The 23,284-nt window shown below is 46.3% G+C and overlaps 1 protein-coding gene across 2 annotated transcripts in view; it reads left to right on the top strand.

Moving 5' to 3' along the window:
- The first annotated feature begins 513 nt into the window (after positions 1-513).
- The window catches only part of Mia3 (MIA SH3 domain ER export factor 3), a 42,224-nt gene continuing 19,453 nt past the window's right edge, over positions 514-23,284 (top strand). For both annotated transcript variants that reach the window (XM_032914788.1, XM_032914790.1), the window contains exons 1-6: positions 514-684; positions 4,086-4,219; positions 7,912-7,998; positions 10,767-13,530; positions 15,571-15,828; positions 18,495-18,637. In XM_032914788.1, coding sequence (XP_032770679.1) covers positions 552-684; positions 4,086-4,219; positions 7,912-7,998; positions 10,767-13,530; positions 15,571-15,828; positions 18,495-18,637 — 3,519 coding nt within the window. In that variant the 5' untranslated portion in view covers positions 514-551. The remainder of the gene's footprint in view (positions 685-4,085; positions 4,220-7,911; positions 7,999-10,766; positions 13,531-15,570; positions 15,829-18,494; positions 18,638-23,284) is intronic.

The raw sequence follows: 23,284 nt of genomic DNA, 5'->3' as shown, positions 1-23,284 counted from the left end.
CCATCGAAATAAAAGAGGGCCATGTGATGGAAGTCCCAAAGAACCTTATGGAGTCTGAAGTGTGTGTGCGCGCGAGGATTGGGGGTTGTGCATGGATCAGTTGCACACTGGCCAATCTTGTGTGGAACTTGGCGGTTCAGAACTAAAAACGGTAGTTGGAAGAAGTAATGAAGAGGGATGGCTGTTTAGCATGGGCCAGAAATCCGAAGCCGAAGGAGGAAAACGAAAGAACCTGTTGGGATGGCGCCGAGATGCGGAGTGACGAACCTGGTGACGCGGAGGGTCGTCTGTGAAGGCGCTGGAGCCGAGGCTCGCGATTGGGCGAGGGGAAGTTGCCTGTGTCGGTTGTCAAGGTAGCAGTTCCGAGGGACGCCAAGGCCTCCTCCAGGCCACCGCGCATCCCTTGCTGAGCCCTTGCTGAGCCCTTGCTGACGTGTCGCTAGCTGCAGCCCGCCTCCTGGGCGCCTCCCCCGGCACCGCCCGCTCCTGCCCCGCCCCCGGCACCGCCCGCCGGCGGCCTCCGCGTCACCCGCGCCCGCGGTGGCCACAACATGGCTGCGGCGCCGGGGCTGCTATTCTGGCTGTTCCTGCTCGGGGCGCTCTGGTGGGTCCCGGGCCAGCCGGACCTCAGCCCCGGACGGCGCTTCTCGGACCTCAAAGTGTGCGGGGACGCAGAGTGCAGCAGTGAGTGCCGGGTGGCGGGGCGGGCGGCCGGTTCCCGGGTGGCAGCGGTGGCCCCGCGGGTCGGAGTCCCACAGCCCGCACCTGGCCTAGGGGGTCTCAGGCCCGCGGAGCCAGCGCGGGTCTGCTTTACTCGGCAATCGACCGGGTAGCCCTGCCGTAGAGGCCGTGCCTACCACTTGTTGCGGGGTTTTCTCTCTGCTCCTCTGACCCGGCTGGGGGTCGCCGCAGACCCAGACTGGTTTCACAGGGTACAGCTCCCTGCTTCCTTATCCCGGATCTCCATCTAGGCTCCCGGGGTGATGGGGTGGCGCGCCCCCGCATCCTGGGCGCCCCATGCTGCAGCCGAGAGCGTCTTAACGCCGGCCGTGGGAACCTGGGTTCACGCAAGACCGAGATCCACGCGCTTAGAGATCCGGGTGCAATCCTAGTGACCGATTGACGGCGGGGTTCCTCCAGAGGGTACCCCGGCGCTGCCTCTTCCCCTCTTGGCTGCATTGGGACCAGCTCGCATCACCTTTGGAACCAGAGGAACTGGAGTTTAGGTTTGGGATGAGTCCCGAGGCCAAGCAAGCAGCGCATTCTGAGGTCTCCCGGTTTTCTCCCTCAGTCCTGTCTGCTCTTTTGCACAGAACCCTCTTGCCAGCTCCCAAGTAGGGCTGCGGGAAGGTCAAAATCTTTCGTTCTTAAAGAGGTCAAGTTGCTGCACCTGTCACTACCTGAGAACCGCAGCCGCCTTCTCTGTGCGCAGTCGCGCTCTAGTCCTAGGTTGGAGGTGCCAGGGTTGGAGGTGGGCCATGGGGAAGGTTAAGATTAGAAGAGGGCTATTACTGTAACGGTAATAATAAATACTCTAAGAGTCTCTGGAGTCAGTCCAGCCTTTTCCTTAGTCCCCTATGTTGTTGGGACCCATTCCTACTCAGAATAATTCATACTGGTCTTAGGATGGTCTCCAGCAACTGTGTAACTCACAGACGATGCCCTTCATAAATCACAAGCAGTACATACAGAAAATTATTCATTCTAAAAGACTAAGAAGAGTGCAGATTATCAGTTTATATTTCAATTGATGTTGGGGGGGGGGAGCAAGATTCATAATTTGAATGGCTTATTCCAATACCATTAAAGAAAAATGGAGGGGCCTGTAATTTATGTCACTGAGATTCTAGGTCGTAACCCAGGGCCAATGTAAATAAACCACAAAGGTAAAGCCACCCTGGCGAATCCCCTCCTTCGTGTAGGGATTACCATTTGGCTATTGAATATTGACAAGCATTTTCTGTTCGTTGCTGTCAAGCACGGTCTTACCTGAGTTTCCTCAAACCTTGGGAGGACCATATCACTGATGGTGCCTCAGAACTGAGACTCGTGGTGGGAAGAGTTCCGGGCTCTAGTATAACTTGAGGAGTGGCCCAAGTCCAAACAAATGTAACCAAACACAAGAGGCAATGACAGAAGGAGCAGGGCCCAGGTGTGTGTTGCCAGTAGGAAGTGCTCATGGTGGAGGTGTCAGAAAAGGTGTCACTCAGTGTGCGTGTCACTCATAAATGGTAAGTGCTACATACAGAATGGGCTGTCCTTGATACATTACTGGGCATCCTCAAGAATCTAAGGAGGGAACCACAAACAGTTTCCAATCTGAGTAGAACCCCAGTCTCAGGGTCCTTCAGCCTGGCCTCTTGCTCAGTCTTGTCTGAATCAGGATGCTGGCATATCTGAAAATAATCTTATGTTAGCTTTAAAACCCAAGCCAGTGCTTCTAAATGCATGCTTGTCCCTTGAAGATGTAGTTTAAAGACAGTGTTTTTGTACTGTGGCTAATTGGCTTTTAGACAGTGTACTTCCCATGACCGCCATGCCTCTGCCCATTAAGGCACTGTTAATTTCATTTGGCAAATGCTGCTTCTGTTGGAGTGATGGGAGTTCTGTATTTATCTTTACTTATTTATTCGCTTGGGACAGAGTCTCACTATGCAGTTCTAGCTGGCCTGGGATGCATTTATAGATTAGGCTGGAACAGAACTCATTGACCCCTTGCCTGCCTCTTCCTCCCCAGTGCTGGGATTAAAGATGCATGCCACCATGCCAGGCCAAAGAGCTGCACTGCAAATGAGAAAGTAACTTCTGACCTCGTCCCATAGTTTTGTTTGGCTCCTGACAAATGAGATACCCATCTTGAATTTTGTTTCTAGAAAATTTTGTTTTGAAAGCTTTTTTAGATTTGCTAGCATATGTGTGTGTGTGTGTGTGTGTGTGTGTGTGTGTGTGTGTGTGTGTGTGTGTGTCCCCTCGCTGGGGCACCCACTTTCGCGCATTATACTGGAGGACTGAACCCCAGGGCCTTGTCTACAGCAAGCAACAAGCATTCTGCTGTTGAGCTATGTCTTTGGTCCTCTTTGTACTAAGCTACCTAGGTTGGCATTGAACTCCCTCTGTCCTCCAGTCAAGCCTTGGATTTATGATCCCCCTGCCTCAGCTTCCTGAATACTGGAATTACAGGTTTATATCACCAGGCCTGGCTAGAAACCTTCTTAATGCTGATACATCGATGTTACTTGCTTTTAGAAGATACTGCCTTGTGATTGATTGGATCCCTAATAGAATGTGATAATGTGCCTCCCTGGTAACTCATCCAGACACTGTGCAGAGACAACTTAGCCACAAATGAAACTGACAGTGTTTACTGCTGCAAAGAAACAGTTGCAGCCACTTACAGGCAGTGCCTGTTAGTGGTTAGTTCAAGTTTAATTGACCCCTTGGGGATTCCTGGGCGGTCTCCCTGGCTCCCTGTTATCTCCACAGTTAGCTATGTTTAAACCAGTCAGCACCTGCACTTGCATTTACACATCCACGAGTGAAGCTTTTTATGATTATGAAACAGGAAAAAAAAGGGGGCAGTGGGTGGGCTTGAAGATTAGAGAGGAAAACAAAGGGTTGACCTGAGAGCGGCCGTCTGTGGGAGTGGGCACATGGCTTTTGGTTTCTCAGGCTTACCCAGAGAGAAAAGTAGAAAGGTCCCCTCATCTGATTATAGATGATGTGATGTAGCAATGAGGCTCTGAGGATTTTAGACACTTGGAGCATGTGAACTGAAATTAATTCCAGGAGTGTCCTGGGAAGTCTTGATTACGGTTTGTAATGGGATTCTTGTATTTCCTGGAAAATCTCTAAGTGCTCGTAATGCTTGCCCAAGATGCACAAAGCCCTGACTTTGATCTCCAGCATGTGCTGGCAAATCCCAGCACTGGAGAGATACAGGCAGGAGGATGAGAGGCTCTGGGGCCATCCTTGGCTACCAAGGCCAGCTTGGGATGCTCACAGCCCGTCTTTAAAAGAATCAGAAAGTGTGGGGGAGGCTGTGACAATCCTAATATTATTTTGTTCCTTTCTGTTTCTGTGTGCAGTGTTAATGTACCGTGGTAAAGCTCTTGAAGACTTCACGGGCCCAGATTGTCGTTTTGTGAATTTTAAGAAAGGTGATGACGTATATGTCTACTACAAACTGGCAGAGGGATCCCCTGAAGTTTGGGCTGGAAGTGTAAGTAAAATGGTGAAAAGCTTTATTTTCTTATTTTCACTGTTTTTTGTAGCACTGCAGACTTAAATCACTTTAGCTGAGGTTGTGGATGGTGTGTTTCCTAGACTGTAAACAGAAGGCAGCCCTGTGGTCCCAGCAGGCCTCAGGCCTGGCACGCAGCAGGGGTAAAGCAGAGGTTTGTGAAACAGAACTGAACTGGTTCTGGCTACTACCCCACAGCCATATAGGAAGTGGCATGTACAATAGAAGTCAGAATGGCAAAGGCCTAAAAAATCTAGCATTGCTTCAAGAGAGAAGTATTTGTGGTCACTGATATGGTAAGTTATGTGCAAGACAGCGCTTCAGGTATGCAGGGTTAAAGTTGACTTTATATGACTTTTCTCTGTAAAAATAGTCAATCAGAAAACTAAAACAGGGCTAGAGAGACAGTCAGGACCAGAGTCTGATCCCCAGAACCTACTTTTAAAAGCCCAGCTTTGTGGGGTGTGCTTATGATGCACTGGACAGGTGGACGCCTAGGACTTACAGGCCAGCCAGCGTCATCTACTCAGAGAGAGAAAACCACAGGGTGAGGTGTGAGCGAGGAAGAAGCAGTCAGACCTCTGTGAGTTTCAGGCCAGCCTGGCCTACATAGTGAGACCCTATCCCAAACCATAAACAAAACCCAAACAAACAAACAAAACCCAAACCCCCAAAAAACAAACAAACAAAAAGCCCAAACAAACCTACAAGGTAGACAGCATTTGAGGAATAACAGTGAGGTTGTCCTATGGCCTTCACACATACATGCCACACAGACACACAGACACACAGACACACATAGACACACACACTCGCACATGCACCACACACATGCACTCAACTGCACACACATACACTCATACATACACATACACACACATACTCACATGCTCACACACAAGCACACACTCAACTGCACACACACATACATTCACATACACTCACATGCATCACACACATACACTCATACACACATACACATACACTCAACCATGTGCACCACACATACTCTAACACATACACATACACACATAATACACTCATGCACATGCACCACACATACACTCAACTGCACACACACACATGCACACACATACACTCAGCTATACATACACACACACACACCTGTACATGCGCAGGCCTTCACATACATGCACATACACATACACAGAGGTAGGCAGGCACACACAGAATGGAAGATACTTTGCTCACTGCATGCATTCTTGCTTGGTTGGTTTATAACTTCTGAGGTATCTTTTTCTTGCTTTTCTTTGTGTTTGGAAGACCTCCCTCGGATTCTGTTCCTAACTCTTTGCCTCTTGGTATCAGACACGGCTTACCTTGGCTGTATCCATCACACTCTGGTATAGCTAAGAAGGGCTTCACCAGCAGGGACCTGGCTCGGGGCATATGAGAGTTCTTTTCCTTCTGAAGAGGCTGGTACATGGGAGTTGGTTGACTAAAGGGTCTGTGCTGACCCACGGGAAAGTCCAGCTTAGAAACAAACACCCCAACTCCCAACCTCCAGCATTCATTCTCGATAAAACACCAATGATCAACACAGAACAAAGTTCTAGCAACTCCCTATGGAGAAAAAAAAATTGCCCTGTCAGCATTTCAACTTCCTCTGGAGGGTTCTTAAAGCATCGAGTGGTGGGGCACAGCCCTTTTACTTAGACAGCATCCCAGTGGCGTCCTCACTGATATGAGGATGCATCTGTGCTGTCCTCTCATGGTTCCCAGGTGAGTGTCTGGATAGTCTTGGCTCTGGGGCTGCTTCCCATGTGCCTGTGTTACATTTGTTCACAGTTCATTTGTGTTCATTTGGCCTTTGGGCTTCAATAAGCTGACTTTATGATTTTCTCTGGCCTGTTAGCTCTCCTCCTTGAAACATATTGTTCCTTCTGGGTCACAGTTCTTACCCTGCTAGCTTTGATCCTCCTGCCTCCGCCTCCCCCATGCTGGGATTACAGGTATGCACCATTTGTGTAATGCTTCACATCAAACCAAGACGCGATACACAATAGGCAACACTCTACATCTCTCCCCAGCCCTCCCCTTGCCTCCTTAAGAAACCCTGCTTTCAGCATCCAGCCAGAAAGTGATCTTTGCCAGTGGCGATGTGCATGCTTGGGTGGGACTCTGTTTGCCCAGCTCCTGTGACAGTCATTTTACTGCTTTGCTTGTCTGCCAGCTGGTGTCTCAGCTCACTATCGAGTCAAAAACCACATCTTCTCTGCCATCCTTTTGAGTGTTTCTTTACAGGACGAAATAGCACTTAATTACACTTGTTCTCGAGGTAGCTTAGGCTGAAGGACCTCGTAAGGCAGAAGCTATCCTCCCCACCCCCAAATCAAGTCATCAGTGCCTTGGCAGAAGCCAGATTAGACATAAGAATTACCTCTGTGAGGGCCTGTGGTTCCCTGAGACGGTACGGAAGGGTGGTATCTGGAGTCTGATCCCGGAGTTTTCTGCGAGTTGTAGTCTCAGTTGACTCATTAAGGAGGACGCCCCCTCCCTTTCTCACATAGCTCTGGGTTCCTTCATTTTCTAGGTCCAAGCTCAGAAGAATTTTCCCACGGAAGGGAGATGTATTTCTGCTCAGCCTCCCTCACACTTCAGGAACCTCACAGTTCTCCCTAGTTTTCAGAATAACACGTTCGAGTAACTTGATTCTCATCTGTAGTCTCTCTTGGTTTCCTCGAGTCTCAGGGTTTATCTGCCAGGCTCGTAGCTTTTAATGCCCTTGCTTATCTAATCTTTGGGGCTTTGTTCTCGTACTCACACGTCCTCCAGATGGTTCCCAGATAGACCTGGGACACTAGTGAATGGGAATGAGTTAGTGATAAGGTGGACTTGTCTATCAGTCTGTCTGTCTGTCAGTCTGTTTCTTCATTGGTTGGGACCCTGTTTCCTTTCAGACAGTGGCCAATGAAAGACAGTTTCTCAAATGGAGCTTCTACACACACACACACACACACACACACACACACACACACACACACACACACACACACACACACATTTTATGTATCTTAGTTATGAGTGCTAGAAAAGACTGGGCTTATTTCTGTAGATTTATTTTACATGGAACTGAAGCTGGTAGTAGGTAAGTATGCATTATGTCATAATTTTATTTAATGCCCCCAAATACTTCTGAATCCTGGTTTTGGAGAAAACTACCATAGCACATGATATCAATAGGCATTGTGTGTTGTAGCTGCACACACGTGAGAAGTCTTGTTCACTCCTACTGATTTCCATGGCCGCTGTGAATTGATTTAAGGGAAACCTGTTAGACGTGGTCGAGGAGCAAGGCTAATAATGCTCACTTTCATTCTCGCCAGAGACCACTTGGAACGGTGTTTCTCGTCAGCTTTGGTTTGTCAGGTCTGAACCACACAGTCTGCAGGAGGCTTCTATTCAGATCTCTGACTACTTCTAACATAGCGATATACAAAAGAACATGCCCCTGGCTTAGAGAACTGTTGGTTTAACAATATTAATTTTCATTGGCAGCCACTGCAGTTTAATTATTAACAGCAAATGTCTATTTCTCTTGTTTATCCCTCGTCTCTCAGTTTTTCCTGTCACTGCTAAAAGTCCATCCTTTGTGTTTCTCATACAGAACTTGATTGACATTTGTCCCTTTTGCCCACTGTTTCACATAGGTCAGACAGAGTTTTGGATATTTTCCAAAAGATCTGATCAAAGTCCTTCATAAATACACAGAGGAAGAGCTGCGCGTCCCGGCAGACGTAAGTTGTTCTCGGTGACTTTTAACTGCATCAGTATAATCAATTACAGTGCCTGGTGGTGGTGGCAGTGCCAGCTTCAGATGGCTTTAGGCAAGACACTGCATTTTCCCAGACAGTTCGTACACAATACAATCATCTCATCTGAACGCCTTTGGCCATACTCGGACAGGAGAAAAACAACATTCGTGCATTAGATTTTAATTTGGAATCAGGGTAACTAAAAAAGATGAAATGTTTGAAAAGCATTTGCAGGAGATTATTCTGAGAACTGTCTAATATACTGAAGTTGATGTTCTTATAGGACTTATAGATATACGGGCTTTTTCTCCTTATAGATATATGGGCTTTTTGTCCTTTCTTTAAGTATGTGAAGGTTAAGAGTTAATACCTTAGCCAAGTGTGATGACGCTCACCTGTAGTCCTAACATTTGGGAGGTGGTTACAGCAGGGTCAGGAGACCCTGTTAAAGGGCCTGAACTTAAAGGCCAGCCCGAACTATTTAAGACTAAAACACCAAAAAAGAAAAGAAAAGTCTTTGTACTTAGTTATAGAGGTAAACAACTTTATTTAACAAGCAGAAAGAGGTGTCCTAATTTGACAATTACTCATTGGGTTCTAAGCATTTTGATTACATAGGAAATGGGTTCGGTTAGTCAAACTTAAAATTGTGTGCTGACTTGTTGCTACAAAGCTTTTTTCCCTGACTCTAGTGATCTAACGCCTATGTCACATCTGGAAAAGCGATGCTAATGCTAAGGGCTTCTATGGGAGGTGCAGCCTCAAGTCTATAAAGGCCTATCTCTCCCTCTACAGAGCATTCATTCACGGCACAGACTTATTGCTCTTGTGCCCAAAGTGATTTTTCATCCTAGAAAATATCCCATCCCCAGTGATCCTTTTCTGAGGCTGTGGAACATGACAGTTAACGCCCAAGTCTTTTGGGTGGCTGCAGGTCTAAGGCAGTTCATGGACTGGGACACAGACCTGACACTGTTCTTAACAGCCCTCAGTATTCTCAGGGTCATCATAGCGCTTTAGTGTTGGGGGTTCTCTGTTGACCACGGGACTGCAGGAAGGGAGATAGAGTCCTGCTATGGACTCTGTCTGTGTTCCCTCTCTTCACTCTTCCCATGACATCCTTCTCTTGACATTAAGACAATGACTCAGAAATGCTGGTGATGAGGGAAGGAAGTCACCAGCCCCTCTGCACGGGACAGGCCTCCCCAGAATATTGCAAAGCTTTGGTTGAGGATGACAAGTCTCTTTAAGGTTCTGCTTAGCATGTGATTCCGTTGGCACCAATTGCTTACGGGAAAAAGAAAGAATACAGATATGTCAAGTCTTAAAAACCGATATTAATTGCTACTGAGAACTCTTAACTTACTGAAAGGTATTCCCACTGAACCTTGTTTTCTGGTTGTTGTTCCAGAAATTATAAAAGTGGAGATTTTGGCAGCCTCTGACACCACTCTTCACCCTCTAACACAGTGTTTCCCGATGTTCCAACCCTTTATAATACGGTTCCTCATATGGTGGTGACCCCACCTGTAACATCATTGTGTTGCTGCTTCATAACTGTAATTTTGCTGCTGTTACGGATTATACTGTGAATATCTGATATGTAACCTTTATGAAAGGGCTATTTGGCCCTGAAATGGATCAAGACCCACAGGTTGAGAACCACTGTTTTAAATTCTCATTCTGTTACTAAGATACCTTTTTAGCCGGTAAATATTTCCAAGGCCAATGAAGGTATATTTCTAAAATACATGAAGACTTAGAACACCACAGCCCCATAATTCTGCCTGTTTCTAGCTGGGTGGGCAGAGATGGTTGGCATAGAGGACTCTGGGGTAGGGAGCTGTGAGGTCCTGCAGTTCCCCAGACAGTTTGTTAACAAAGCGAGCAGACAGCTATTAGAAACAGGAGGCCCAGCACAGGACAGCCGCTTCCCCTTCTGTCTGTTACTTTTCTCTTGGTGTTGGGAGCACTTGGCGAATGCAGCTTAACAGAGACGCACTTATTTTGTCTTGCGGTTTGAGGTATAGTTCATCATGGGGGCACGTCTTGTCTGCGGAAGCATGAGGCACTGCTCACTGTGCATCTCTGGTTAGGAACTAGAGCGCTGAATTCTGGCATTAAGGTTGCTTTCTGCTTCTTATGTCATCCAGGACCCTGGATGCTGCTGCCTGTGTTTACGATGGGTCTTCCCTTGTCAGTTAACCTGGGCTAGAAACTCTCACGGATATGGCCTGAGGCCTGTCTCCTAGACAATTATCAATGCTGTCAAGCCGACAGTAAAAGTCACTGCCACCAAGTGTGCAGAACAAACTGAGAAACGCAGAAGTAGCACAGAGGGAGAATAACAGGTCTCCATTTGTTTGCTCACTGTGCTTTTTAGAGAATATGACCCAGCTTTTTGCTTGTTTGTTTGTTTGTTTGTTTGTTTTAATGCAAATATAATTGCACTGTACAATAAGACAGATTTACCTAACCAGAGCTGGCCAACAGGAAGCCTCCAACTGTCTCCATAAAACTGACAGCATGGGGGAACAGATTATTTTCCAAACAGACACCAGGGATGGGGGCCAAACAAACTCACCAGCCACATGAGTCGTTCTTCTCCCTCTCAACCTGATACTGTATTGGCCCAGCTTTGGCTCAAAGCCTCCTAGAACAAGGCGCTACCTCTATTGCTGGTATGAATGGGAGTTGCTCTTGGGACTCTGGGTTGTTGAGATGCTCATGTCTTTGTCTTCTCCATCCAGGAGACAGATTTTGTCTGCTTTGAAGGAGGAAGAGACGATTTTAACAGTTATAATATAGAAGAGCTTTTAGGATTTTTGGAACTGGAGGACTCTGTACCTGAAAAGTTGGAGAAAGCTGCAGAAGTTTCTCAGCACAGAGAGAAATCTCCCGAAGGGTCTCGGGAGCATGAACTTGACCTTGCATCTGAGCCCGAGGTGGTCAGAGTTGATTCAGAGGATGGAGAAGGTGCTTTCTCAGAGAGCACTGAGGAACTGCAGGGACAGCCCTCAGCTCAGGAGAGCTCCCTGCATCCCGACACTGCAGCGGCTAACACTCAGGGAGTGCAGTCTTCATTGGACACTTTTGAAGAAATTCTGCACGATAAATTAAAAGTGCCAGGAACTGAAAACAGAACTGGCAATAGTTCCCCTGCCTCAGTGGAGCAGGAGAAGACAGATGCTTACCAAGTCCTGAGAACAGAAATGAGTATTGACCTGAAAACCAAGTTTGGCTCAACTGCTGATGCCCTTGTGTCTGATGATGAGGCAACCAGACTGGTCACTTCATTGGAGGACGGCTTCGATGAAGAACTGGACGCTGAGTATTATCTAATGGATGATGAAGAGGAGCACACAGACAGCTCTGATGAGCTACCATTACTCACTTTTGTGGACAACGATGAGAAAGCCCCTGGCGAGCCCACAATGGAGAAATATTTAACAGATAAAGATCCGAACTTGAGTGAGGAGGATAAAGTTGAACCCGCTCTGGCTCCTGGCGTCAGAAATGACAATAAAGATGTATTGACCACCTGGGGGGATACTTTCTTTTCCATTGTCACAGGAGGTGAAGGAAAATCAGGTGTGGTGGATTTAGAGAGATCTCTCCAGGAGGAGGACCTGTTAGCTTCATCTAGCCATCAGAGGAAGCCACGGCCAACACCTGGCTATCCAGCCCGTGATGACGAAGGTGGTGATCATCTTGTAGAAGAGCCCAAAACAAGTGATGCAAAGGACTCAGAAACAGATCCAGAACTTGTGAATACAGGAGAAGGAAAGGACGTACAGGAATCCAAGGGAGGCCTGGCACATCCTGAGTCAGAGGATGCCAAATCAGAAACGGCGAGTGCTTATCGTCCTCAGAATAGCAAGCTCAACCCTTTGCCAGCTGCTGCAAAGGGCAAAGACTTTACACTGAAAGCTGTCTTTGAAAAAAAAGAAAATGGCCTAAAGGAACCAGTTATCCATATCTCCAAGGAAACAGTTCATGAAGACAAGACCAGAGAGATGGAGGGAGGTGGCTTGGAGAGTGAATTAGTACACAGAGCTGCCAGGAGTTCAGAGGTGGAAAATAACAAGCACCAACCCTTGGGTGTTGCACCACTCGTGGGGAATAATAAGCCTGATGCATCCAAAGACAGTACAGAGGTCCCAGACACTTCTGTCAGTGGATCAAAAGCAGGCCAACAGGAGGGATTTCGAGAACCAGGTCTTAAAACTCAGAATCAACCTAGATTCTCCCCTCCAGAGGAAACTGGTCTCTCAAGAGAACTGGGGGGGAAAGTTCCTATTTCGGGAAGAAATCTTTCTCGGCAGCAAGAGCGAGACGTAGCTGCTGTAGTCAGTAAGCATGCGGATGAGAAGACAGGGTTTCCAGAGGAGGAGGGCAGGGAAGACCTAACAGATGCAGAGCCACCCAAGGTCACACAAAGGACGCAGGAGGCTGAGAGCCCGGAAGTTCTGAGTGTCCAACCTGGAAAGCCAGAAGTGGAGGAGGAGGAGGAGCACGATCCCCATGAGGTGCTGCTGGAGGATGAAAATGCCGTGAGTGCACAGCAGTCCAGAGAAAATCACCCCAGCGCTCACGGCGGAAGGCCAGATATGAATTCTCAAGTTTTTGAAAAAGTAATTTTGGGGACCCTTAATCTTAACACTGAAAAAAACAAACACCCAGATAATGTGATTTTGGATACGGGAAAAAAGAGTGAAACCACATCTGAAGAGGCAGGTGATATGGGCAAGGAGTCAGGTAGCATGGTGGTGGACAGAGAAGAAAGCCACGTGGCAGATGTGAGAGCCCAGGGGCCCTCTCAGGTCCACAGCCTTCCAGACAAGAAAGGAGCTCAGACTCCAGGCTCCAAGGAAGCTGTTCTGAGGGAAAATCCTAGTGATTTACAAAAAGACAACCCGGAGGGGCCACTCAATACCTTGGGACTTGAAGACCCTGGGGGAGAAGAAATCTCAGGAGGGGAACTGGAAGATACCAAGAAGCTTGGAGACTCAGAAAGCCAGGGGCCTGATGCTGAAGACCTTGGGGATGACCCGTCCCAGCGAGCTACACCCGAAATTCCTGACATAGTGCTCAAGAGTATAAGGGAAGACATGCCTATCATAAACAGTTTCTTCAAGGACGACCAACAGTCCCTGTATCGCTTCCTGAAGTACTTCGATGTTCGTGAGCTGGAGGGCTTGCTCCAAGACATGTCAATAAAGCTGAGATCAGCACATCGGGACAGCCTGCCATACAACATGGAGAAAGTCCTAGATAAAGTCTTCCGTGCCTCCGAGTCACTAATTCTGAGTGTGGCAGAGAAAATGCTTGATACACCAGTGTCCAAAATTAGGGACCTGGATGCAAAAGAGAACAGTGCGTTGGAAGAAGCTGAGGTGTTGGATGACATACAAGACCTGATCTATTTTGTCAGGTATCAATACTCTGGCGTGGAGACTGCCCCATTAGCCACACCTCCACCTCCGGAGGAAGGCTGGGCTGGACCAGGAGAAGGTAAAGTACCTGCCTACAACCTTGTGGAGATAGTGTGCAGGCATGGGGGTGGGGGTGGGGTGTGTATGGGGCATGGGATATACTAAAGTGTTCCATTTCTTGTTTGTAAAATTCTAGTCACAGTCCGAAAGGTGTGGGTCTAGACCTACAGAGCCTCCCACTCCAGCTTCCTTTTAGGCTGAGCATGGAGTCAGATCGCCCCTCTTCCCCATACCAACTTTTCTTCCATAGGGCAGCTAAAACTGGTTTTTTTCTTCAAAGGGATACTTTATGAAAACTTTACAAGAAATATATTACCAAGAAAACAAATTACAAAGTAAAGCTCTTAACAGCTTTCATTTAAGGTTACAAAAGGGGTTTTATGAACATAATCTCTTCATGTATTTATTTGTAAAGGCGTGTGTTCAGCACTGTATTGCTTTATAACATTTAAATATGTGACGTACTTCAAGCATGGTCCTTCTCTACACCACGCTACTCTCCCTTTCCTCATTCCTCCCCTTCCAGTTAGCCTTCTGTGTTCCTCTAGACAGGTATATTCAATTCTCATGTCACATGTACATAACTGACTTTGTATACCTGTATAAACCCCAAGACCCAGACATGAGAGGAGCTGTGATGTCTGTCCTTTGGGGACACTTCACTTAACATGAGGATTTCCCGCTGCTTCCATCTGCCTGAAAATGAAGTAACTTCATTCATCCTCACGACTGAAAAGATCCTACCACGTCACACATTTTCTTTGCCTGTCCCTGTGTTGTTGGACATCCAGGTTGTTTCTGTAACTCAGTAGTCATGACTCAGGTTACAGTAAACATTGATGTGTGTGTATCTCTGTGTCATGTTGTCTTGGAGTCCAGTGGGTAAACACTCAGGAGTGGTATAGCTGGGTCATATGGCAGACCTGCTTTCAGTTTCTTGACTTTCATAGTAGCTGGTTTTCATCTGTTGTGGGTGTCCTGTCCTCTCCTACTTACTCCAGTTGTATGTCACTGGGCCCTGGGGGTTTTGTGTTAGGTTAGTCAGGGGTGGAGCGGGGAAGAGCTTTCCTATAGCACTCACGAGGCAGACAGAAGTATATATCTCTTGGCCTGACCCCAGGATAGCCTGACATTCTGACTCCTATATGCATATTCAATGTATCCGTGCTCTGCAAACGGAAGTGGCTGTATTGAAGGAGAGTGAAGTAGTTAGAGACACCTGTCTTCCTAGAGCGCTAATTCTCTTGAGAATTGGTAGACAGTGAGCGTTTTTTAAAATTGAAGCTTTTGATTCAGAATGGAACATTCAGGCTGGAGGGATGGGACAGCAATTAAGAGCACTGGCCGTTAAGGGGACCTTAGCTCAGTTTTCGGCATCACAACCATTATACCTCCAGTTCTAAGAGATCTGATGCCTTCTTTCTAGCCTCTGGGCACTACATGTACATGGTACACACACATACATATATGCAGACGAAATATCCAAACACATAAAATAAGACAAATTTAAAAAAAAATGAAAAAACTCAAAAATTATGGGGAAGTAAAACATGAGGCTACAAAGAAATGCTCTTTCTCATGGGTCACAGCGTGCTCTGCACTCAGGCTCATAGGGATGAGCCCACTGTCACTTAGAAATACTCCATAGTGTTCTGGAGTCACTTTTGCAAGCTGCCCATGCACAGAATGCCCTTCCTTCTCTGATGGGCTCTATGAGACCAACAGCCTATGCACGAAGAAGACTGTCCTTTATGCTGTTCCTGGGTTCCCTACTGGACTGGAATTCTCTCTTCTGCCTGTCTGTGTGGACATATTCTGGCTTGCCATGGCAATGATGTCTTTGTCATGAGCGCGCTTAGGAAATGCTTTGAAGTGAAGGTTTCTTTGTAAATCTGTGCTTTAGTTACTGTCAGTCAGTATGAAGGAAGTTAACACTCGTGCTTCGCTTTTTACCTGTGCACATGGGGTAGGACATTGGGCTGGTGATGAAGGAATACTGGTCAGTTGGGGAAACCAAAATGGATCTTTGATCAAGCTCTCTTTATGTGTTGTTCTCCAGAGATGCAGCCAGCCCAGCAAGACAGATTACCACAAGAAAACACAGGAGATATCAGTGTGCAGGTTTCGGAGGACCCTAATCTCTTAGATCAACCAGTGACCAGCGTGCAGCTTCCAGAAGAGCCCGATCTCTTGGATCAACCTGTGACCAGCGCGCAGCTTCCAGAGGACACCGATGTCTTGAATCAACCCGTGACTGAGTACACAAGTGCCTCCAAGATATCACAGAAGCCAAGTACCGAGAAAGAAATAGATCTAGGTAAGTTTTATAGTTTTTCACTATGAGGTAGAGGTGTATTGTAAAGAAGGCCTGCTAGGATATTTATTCTTAAAGGTAGGAAAGTCAGACCAATTCAGGTGTGTGTGAGTTTTTAAAATGTTCCACAAGTGACAGGGAAAAGCAAGAGTTCAGATGTGTGGAGATCAAAAATAGCAACAAGGCCAGGGGCTGTCACTAATGTGCAAACTAGTGTTTGGCTGTGCCCAGCCACTATAAATCTTGTCAGTATGAAATTGAGCTCCTGTGCTTTCAAGGCTACATGTTCTAAGGCAGAGCATCCTGTTAGACAGAGCACATGACGTGCTGGCCTGGGGACAGCAAGAGGTGTGAAATAAGCCCCGGGAAAGGCTGGGGGAACTAGTTCCGAATCTTAGCTTAAAAGTCTCGGTTTCCCTGTCCACTCCCATTCCTCTGAGTGGCTACAGTGCCTTCTGAGTTATTGCCTAAATGAGGCAAATACAGCTTTTAAAAATACTGTGAAGGTCCAGGCATCTTCCCATGGTATGCTTTTAGGAAACAATGAGGGAATGACAGTCTTGATCTGACTGACATAACTGTAGATATTTCATTTCAGCACACAGGAACTATTGGTGACAGATGAAAAGTTATTTGTTTTTGTTCTAAACATCCTCAATAATGGTATCAGTGGTTTGTTAATTGTTGTATAGCTCACTCTCATTTCACAGAAAACCAGATGCCCTCACTGTGCTATTTTGCTATCATAAGAATGCCATTACTGGGGATCCAGTGCCGGGGATCACACTCAAGGCCTCCTGCATGGTAGGTTAGTGTTACCACTGACTGCCAGCTCCAGAGATAGATAGATAGAGATAGAGATAGAGAGAGAGAGAGAGAGAGAGAGAGAGAGAGAGAGAGAGAGAGAGAGAGAGAGAGAACATGAAGCACGCTGTAGCCTTAGTCTGTAGAAAGGAAGGGTTCAGTGTCACTAGAGTAACAACATCCCCTGCTCTCCAGGGAATACACAAAGTGTATGAAATGTCATAGTGGAGAGAACTTTAGCTGAGCCAAGAAGGAATCATACATTAGGAGTCTCCCATATCCCAGAGGACACCATCGTCTTGTGTAACATTCTCCAACTTCTTTTTAATTTAGAAAGGTCCTATTTACTGAAAACAAGTCAGGTACCATTGACACTCATTGCTCTTTTGCTCAAAACCTTCAGGATTGGGAAAAGTTGTGCTTACAGGACTAGGAACAGGATGTCTGCTTTAGATCCCACTCCCCCCACACAGTGCCCGCCACCCCACACAGTGCCCAGCCACCTTTCTAGGCAAGTCTTCCAGGTCACTGCCCACACCTCCGGTGCTATGATGCTGACCTAACTGGGAAAATGTCACCCATTGTCAGTCATAGGTCGATAGTGAACCGGGTTTTAAGGTTGGGAGAGACCCCTAGAGGGTGCAGCCTAGCCTCTCACTAACCGCTGTTGACGGCACATGCCAGGCTCATGTAACGAAAGCTGAAATCCATCCCTGTCCCATCACTTCCTTATGTAGAATCCTCTCAGGTATAAATGGATCTCCTTCCTTCACAAAAGCCTCAAGCCAGTTCCCACTCTGGAAGAGATTCTTTCCATCCTTCCTGGCATTTACTATATTTTATGTCGTGGTCACCTGTCCGTACAGTAAGTATTAAGTATCAGTTACATGCCAGCCACGCTAAGCCTTAGTGTAGTCTATCTGCAAGACTTTTTCAGGAGTCAGAGTTCTCCTGACATATGGGTTGCAGGAACCAAACTGAGGTCATTAAGTTTGGCCACAAGCACTCTTACTGAGCCATCTTGTTGGGCCCTGAACTCATTCTTTTCCAACTCTCTTAAAGTTTCTAATACAGTGTTCTGCCATCACCAAGTCAGAGTTTGCTGACTGTGATTGTGTCTGTATGGTTTTCCTTGTGTTGGTTCCTATAGAACAGGTTAGCCTTGAACTCATAGCCATCCTTCTGCCTCTGCTTCCTGAGTCCAGGAATTAAAAGCATGCCTTGCCTGGCAACACCCCCCCAATCCCAGCCCTTTGGAGAATGTAAATTTGGGGTTTTGTTCTCAGTCTCCCTGAACGGACAGGAGACATGATGGAGCACTTAGAAGCAGACTGGAAATGACCTCATTTTTATAACTGAAGAGTCTGATGGATCCTGTTAGATCCTAAAGGGTTTGCTTTTCTCTGTGTAATTTTCCTTAGGGGTCTCAAATGTTCTATGCTTAGTGTCTTAGTTAGGGTTTTACTGCTGTGAACAGATGCCATGACCAAGGGAACTCTTATAAGGACAACATTTAATTGGGGCTGGCTTACAGGTTCAGAGGTTCAGTCCATCATCAACAAAGCAGGAGCATGGCAGCATGCAGGCAGGCGTGGTGCAGGAGGAGCTGAGAGTTCTACATCTTCATCTGAAGGCTGCTAGAAGACTGACTTCCAGGCAGCTAGGGTGAGGGTCTTAAAGCCCACACCCACAGTGACACACCCACTCCTTGGGCCACACCTCCAACTAGTGCCACTCCCTGGGCCAGGCATATCAAACTATGATACTTAGTGACTAATATTTAGAGGGCACTCTGAATATTTAAATGAAGAGAAAATTACTCTTTTAAATCATAAAAGACAGTATGTTGTCTGTTGCCCTTTCAGGTTTTGTACCCGAAGGTGGTCCTGTCGGGGCTGATGATATAGAAAAGCAACAAGAGAGAACTGCAGAGCGGCCAGCAGATGCCCCGCCTCTGGAAAGTACATCTGGTTCCCTGTACTCCTTCATCCTCTACTTAAGTAAGATGGTAAGTCTGATATAGTGTCTTCGGCTAGAATTGGTTATCACGGGGTGTTTGCAGGGAGGAGGTATGTGTAAGGGCTGATGACAGCAGGTCTTACGTAGGCGAGGCTGGCCTCAAATTCACTGTGCAGCCAAGGCTGACCCTGAACTACTGAGCCTCCAGCTAATACCTCCAAGTGTTGATGCTGTAGACATGGGCCACCATCTTGGCTTGATTTGCAACATGTTTTAAGTTGAATCTGAGCTTGGCGTGAAGAATTTAAAGTATCTGTATGAACTCTGCTTCCAATCCTCTGAAGGTGCCACTCAAAATGAGCCGCAGGTGGATGGCTTTAATTAGGAACCCTGAGGTTAGCACACAAGAGTTTATTCCCTGGCAGGGCTGGGCATGTACACACTTATACAGCAGGGTTTGTCCCCTGGGACCTTTCAGTACCTCTGAGAGCTGGGGATGTTCACTTGAAACACAAGATAGAGTTTTTGTCATGGTTGGTAGAGGAACAAGAAGGTTAGGAGTTAGCTGAGATGTGGTTTAAGAAGTATGGCTTGTGGTTGAACAGAATGGACTGGGGAAGGATGATGGGTAACAGGGACAGAAGAGACAGCATGTTAGAGAAATGGAAGCATGGGGAAAAGGGGATGCTGGGAGACTAGGAAAGTCAAGGTGCCTGTGGAAGGAGGTGTGTCCTGAGGAGTTCCGTTAAGCTGGCCATGCTCTGTACCCTTTGAAGGTGTGAGACAGAGAAGTGGGAGGCCAGATCTATTTCCTAGAAAGAGCTATCATGGCAAAATGTTTATGCAAGCTAATCTTTTTGAAGAGAGTCCGGATCCAAATAAGACATTTAAGGTCTCTGGAAGCTTAGTCAAGTTTGTAGGATTTAGCTCCCTCTGGTGGTGTATGTGGATATTGGACATCTTTCTAGGCAAATTGAACCAGGCTGGAGGCCAAGTGATGTCAGGACTGCACAGTGTCATCTTGGTCACAGTGTTCTCTTGTAGGGTCTGTAATCTTGAGGCTTATGTAATAAGAGTTTTGCTGTTGTTTTCTGTAAAAAAAGGTTTTGCGTCAGGGAGATCTGGTTTCAAATCACAATTTAAAAGTTTGTGCAAAATAATTAGAACATAGTAACTGTACATCTTTATGATCTGAGTTATGGTAATTTGATAGATTTGTACATTATGTAATGATCAAATGAGGATAATAACCAGGGCAATGATCATTTCTATGATTTCTCTGATTTTTAAAAAATGTTCTAACATCTATTTAATGTTTGTGCATGAGTGTGTGCATATGTATATGGGTGACTGTAAGGGGGACAACTTGCAGGAGTCAGTTCTCTCCTTCTACCAAGCCCAGGTTATCAGCATTGGTGCAAGAACCTTTGTGTACTGGGCCATCTCTCCAGCCCACGTTTGTTCCCTTAGGAATATATCAAAGGCTGTTAGAATCCATTAACTGTGATACAGAAAATGCAGAACCAGTTCCTCTGTGCTTCTCGGCCCCATTTCATTCCTTCCTGTCCTCCCGTCTCAGCCAACCACTGTTCTTCTGTAAGATGTCAGATAGGAAATAACTAAACGTTGAATCCCAGCCTCCTTGTCTGAAAAGTGCAAATAAAAACTATGTCTACTGCGACGACCAAGTGGCCGACAGTGTGAAGTGTCTGGGGAGGCACCCGGCACGTTGTGAATTTCCTCCCACTCCTACTTCTTATTTATGGTCAGAGGGCAGTGCTGAATGAGAGGTCAGCAAATTCAGAGGAGAGGCTGCCTGATGAGATGGAACAGAGCCAATCCACCTCCCGCTTTCTCTGCGGCTGCTTGCACTGGTGGCAGCTTCCGAGCTGTTCCAGTTAGGAGGCTTCCAGTGACTGAACTAGGCTCAGGAGTATCCTTTGAGCATCTCAAGGAGTCAGTGGTCGAATGTGGAAGGAAGACTGTCTTCCTCACATTTCTAGTTATATACAGGACTCTCTTCTTGGTCTGAGTTACAGACACAAATAAAATACCCGATACGGCATCTACTTTTGGTGTGAAAGAGGAAGACATAGACATAAAAGGCAAGAAGGGACATAGTGCCCCAAGACTGACTCAGGGAATGCTCCAGAAAGCACTTATGGCCCAATATGCACAAGACGTCTGCTAGGAATCAAAGATTCTAATATGGGGGATAGTAACAAAGTTCAGCCGGTAAACGCATTTGCTATCATGTCTGACTACCTGAGTTCAATCCCATATCCCACACTGTGGAAGGAGAAAACTGGTGCCTGTAAGTTACAGTCCTGATATTTCAAGGACTTGTGAGGGTCTGATTATATGGGAAGACTGAGGACCCACGAACGAGGCAATATAAAGTTTCAAGCAAGGAGCATAGTTAATGGAAGGGAAGGTAATTTGTTCTGCTTTGACTAGGAAAACTGAAGCACCATAGGTTATCTTTATGGGTCAATTGTTGGCTGATATTTGAAAGCTTAAAATTAGAGGGGACTTTGGAAGATGACTGCCTTAGCGTCTCACTAGTGACAGTGATTTCCTGATAGGTCGTTTGTTCTCAAGTCTGTGTATTAGTAATTCTTTTAAATTTATTTCATTTTGAAATTTCATCCAAGTAAATATCTTGTGCACAACATCTCACCAGCCCTCTGCTCCCCTTTTCTCATCCTTGTAGCCCCCTTTAATCTCCTGGATTTTCATGTCATATATACATTCATGCCTTTACATATCTATTTAAAATCTAGGAACTATAAATGATAGAAAACATTTGTCTTTCTGAGACTGGTTGAATTCACTGAATGTGATCATCTGTGGTAGGATCTACTTTCTTGCACGCATCAGTAATTCTTAGTGTGAGCCTGCCTGTCAGGGCTACCCATCCTTCTGTGGCTAACTCAGTTTTATACTGACTCAAAATTTCTCTTTATATGAAACTCTTTGTAAGATGTAATTCTTTTTCTACACAGTAATTCTTTGAATGGGTAAAGTTGTATCCTGATTTAAATTTTTAGGGTTTGTCTTTTGTTTTTGTTATTTTTTTCTTTGAGACAGGGTTTCCCTACATAGCTTTGGTTGTCCAGAACTCATTCTGTAGACCAGGCTGGCCTCAGACTCACAGAGATCTGCCTGCCTCTGCCTCCAGAGTGCTGGGATTGAAAATGTGAGCCACCATGCCCAGCTTTTAAACACTTTGTCTTGGAAACCTTCAAACAAAAGCAGGGAGCCTAACTTGGTGATCAGCATCAGATGACAACAGCATTTGTTTTCAAACTGGGAAGGAGTTCTGAAAGACTCTGCCATATGGAAAGGGAAAAATGCTTGAAATGGGTCCAGGTCTTTTAGACTCTGTGAAAGCACAAGTCTTATACCTACACGTTATTTTGTAGATTTCTTTTCTCTAAGGGTTATGATGTCAGAGCCTTAAACATATTCAGTTCTTAATCTTATTCCCAGTGGTGAACATTCTTATTTCCCACCTGGGTTGTTTAATGTACTTTGGACACCATGTCCTAGCACCATACACAATTACTATTGTTGATGGCGTTTTGAGACAGTGTCTCATTCTCTGGTCCCAGCTATCCTAGAGGCCACTTCTACAGACCAGGCTACCCTTGAAGCTGTATTGATCTTCTTGCCTCAGTCTCTCAAGTGCCAGGATTGCAAGTGTTAAGTCACCATTCCTAACTTATTTTCTTTTCATTTTTTATTTCATTTTTATTTTATGCATGTGGCCAGGTTTTTTTCTACATGTATGTCTGTGTACCACATGTATGCCTGTGCACCACATGTATGCCTGTGCACTATGTGCATGACTGGTGTCCATGGAGCCAGAAGAGGGCCTCAGACCCCCTAGACCTGAAGTTACAAACAGTTGTGAGTTACCATCTGGATGCTAGGAATTGAATCCCAGGTCCTCTGGAAGGGCAGCCAGTGCTTTTAACTGCCACACTAACCACTGAGCCATCTCTCTAGCCTCTATTTTTATTTTTATGTGTCTGTGTGAGGGTATTGTATAGTGTCACAGTTGCATGTGGAGGTCAGAAGAGGTGCTTAAGTCCCCTCTGGGGATTACAGGCAGTGTCTGTCATTCCACCAGGGTGTTGGGAACCTAACTTAGTCCTCTGCAAGGGCGGCATGAGTCGTTAGCGGCTGAGACACCCTTCCAGCTCCCTATTGTAGTTCATTGTCTATACTAGGGCCTTTGTAACCCAGCAAACCCATTCTGTAGCACATGTAGGTCTCAAACCCACAGCAATCTTCCTGCCTCAACCTCCAACCTCCTGTGTGAGGAGATTCCTGGGCTTTCTTTTCTGTCCTATGGCCTGTATTCCTTGGTGTGTGAGGAGATTCCTGGGTTTTCTTTTCTGTCCTATGGCCTGTATTCCTTGGTGTGTGAGGAGATTCCTGGGTTTTCTTTTCTGTCCTATGGCCTGTATTCCTTGGTGTGTGAGGAGATTCCTGGGTTTTCTTTCCTGTCCTATGGCCTGTATTCCTTGGTGTGTGAGGAGATTCCTGGGTTTTCTTTCCTGTCCTATGGCCTGTATTCCTTGGTGTGTGAGGAGATTCCTGGGTTTTCTTTTCTGTCCTATGGCCTGTATTCCTTGGTGTGTGAGGAGATTCCTGGGTTTTCTTTCCTGTCCTATGGCCTGTATTCCTT

The sequence above is a fragment of the Rattus rattus genome, chromosome 10 (assembly GCF_011064425.1).
Source record: "Rattus rattus isolate New Zealand chromosome 10, Rrattus_CSIRO_v1, whole genome shotgun sequence".
NCBI lineage: Eukaryota > Metazoa > Chordata > Mammalia > Rodentia > Muridae > Rattus > Rattus rattus.
The sequence above is the reverse complement of the archived record's forward strand: the minus strand, read 5'-3'. Positions and strand labels throughout refer to the sequence as shown.